The sequence below is a fragment of the Lipotes vexillifer genome, unplaced genomic scaffold (genome assembly GCF_000442215.2).
Source record: "Lipotes vexillifer unplaced genomic scaffold, Lipotes_vexillifer_v1.1 scaffold121, whole genome shotgun sequence".
NCBI lineage: Eukaryota > Metazoa > Chordata > Mammalia > Artiodactyla > Lipotidae > Lipotes > Lipotes vexillifer.
Window position 1 is genome coordinate 1,078,886 of NW_006773122.1, and position 1,696 is coordinate 1,080,581.

Here is a 1,696-nt window from a genome sequence, read left to right on the forward strand (position 1 = left end):
GTCTGAGAACTTTTCCTGGCCAAGGCTGTCCTTAAGGGGGCAGCATCTGGGCTTTTCCCCTTTCCCTGCTGCTCACCCATGTTTTCTCAATTCTCCAGGAAAGGATGCAGATGTTCCAGCAACCTCCGCTGACCCTGCACACCCCAGCGACAAGCCAGAGCCAGTCCCCAAACCTCCAGCAAGTGTAAGTTGCATTTGGAGCCATGGCTGAAAGTTGCCTGGATTTCAAGGTCCCATTGGCAGAACAGCAAGAGAGAGGTTTGGGGTCAGGAAACCTGGGTTCTGACTTGCTGGGTGATGTTGGCAAGTTGATCTCAATCTCTCTGGGGCCTCGGTTTACCCATTTTCAAACGAGGGTCAGAGTTAAATCTTACCAGGAAGACCCTGATATGTACAAGGAGTTCCTCCCATTTGCTAGGTTGCATAATGTTAAGCATGTATCGACTGCACGGTGCTCAGAAAGTGGGTGGATGTGACAGTGAACTCACCTTCTCAACAGGGGCTCAGAAACTGTCTTCTGCAGATTTGCCTTGAGAAGTTTTGCTTGGTATCCTAGGACTGGAAGGGACCCAGGTGGTTGTATCATTTATTTTTATTTTTAAATTTTTAAAAATATTTATTTATTTATTTATATTTGGCTGCATCTGGTCTTAGTTGCAGCATGCGGGCTCTTTCATTGGGGTGCGCGGGCTTCTCTCTAGCTGTGATGCGTGGGCTCTGTAGGTGGCACGTGCGTGCGCATGGGGCCTTAGTTGCCCTGCGTCATGTGGGATCTTAGTTCCCCAACCAGGGATTGAACCCGCGTCCCCTGCATTGGAAGGCAGATTCTCAACCACTGGACTACCAGGGAAGTCCCAGTCGTATCAGTTAGAGTCGCCATCCCACAGATCAGATCAGATCCAGAGAGAGAAGAACATTTTGTGAGGTCATGCAGACAGCTGAGGGAACGTAGAGGTGAAAGGGAAACTGTCTAGGGTGGCGCCGACATCCAGAGCTGGGCCCTTGGTGGCCATGGGGCTTCTGCTGTTCGACCAGGTTTAACAGCAATCCCAGAGCCAGTTGCTGGTCCAGAGGGACCATCGGCCCATCCTCTGGTGGCACAACCAGTACCTTCTACTTGGAGTGGCTGGGAGATGTGGGGGAGACTGGAGTCCTTGGCCTCCCTGGATTTAGGTGTGTCCTGAAAAAGGCTCTCGAAATTTGTGGATGTCTTGTTGGGACTTGTCCCAGATCAGTCCACTCCCCTGGGATCTCTGGGGCTGGGTTAGCAAGGCTAGCACAGGACCACCATGGCTGTGGCCACACTAACTGTTGTCTGTGTTCTCCAGGTGACCAGTCATAGACACTTAGGCCCAGGAGACAGCTCTGGTGCCATAGCAGGCATGTTAAGATTTGCAGTCCTTGGAATGCAGTCCTACTTTTGCATTTATTCATGATATGCCTTCAGTTTCCTCATCTGCCCAATGGGGATATAACCTTCTGACCACTCCATGGGTTGCTTTGAGAAAAAATGGAGTTCATGAAAACATTTTAAAAGTGCAAAGCCATTAAGAAAGATACGATCCTAAAGTGCTAGCGGTTTAAAGCCAGCTAGTCCAGTATCCCTGTTTTACAGATGAGGAAACTGGCCACAGAAGGATGTGACCTTGAGTCACACAGTGGGTTGTGGGCTGACTTGCTGGGATTCATTCCTTCT

The 1,696-nt window shown here is 50.1% G+C and overlaps 1 protein-coding gene across 4 annotated transcripts in view; it reads left to right on the forward strand.

Moving 5' to 3' along the window:
• The window catches only part of TNIP1 (TNFAIP3 interacting protein 1), a 47,301-nt gene that overhangs the window by 19,572 nt on the left and 26,033 nt on the right, over positions 1-1,696 (forward strand). For all 4 annotated transcript variants that reach the window (XM_007448033.1, XM_007448036.1, XM_007448035.1 and 1 more), the window contains one exon: positions 99-184. In XM_007448033.1, coding sequence (XP_007448095.1) covers positions 99-184 — 86 coding nt within the window. The remainder of the gene's footprint in view (positions 1-98; positions 185-1,696) is intronic.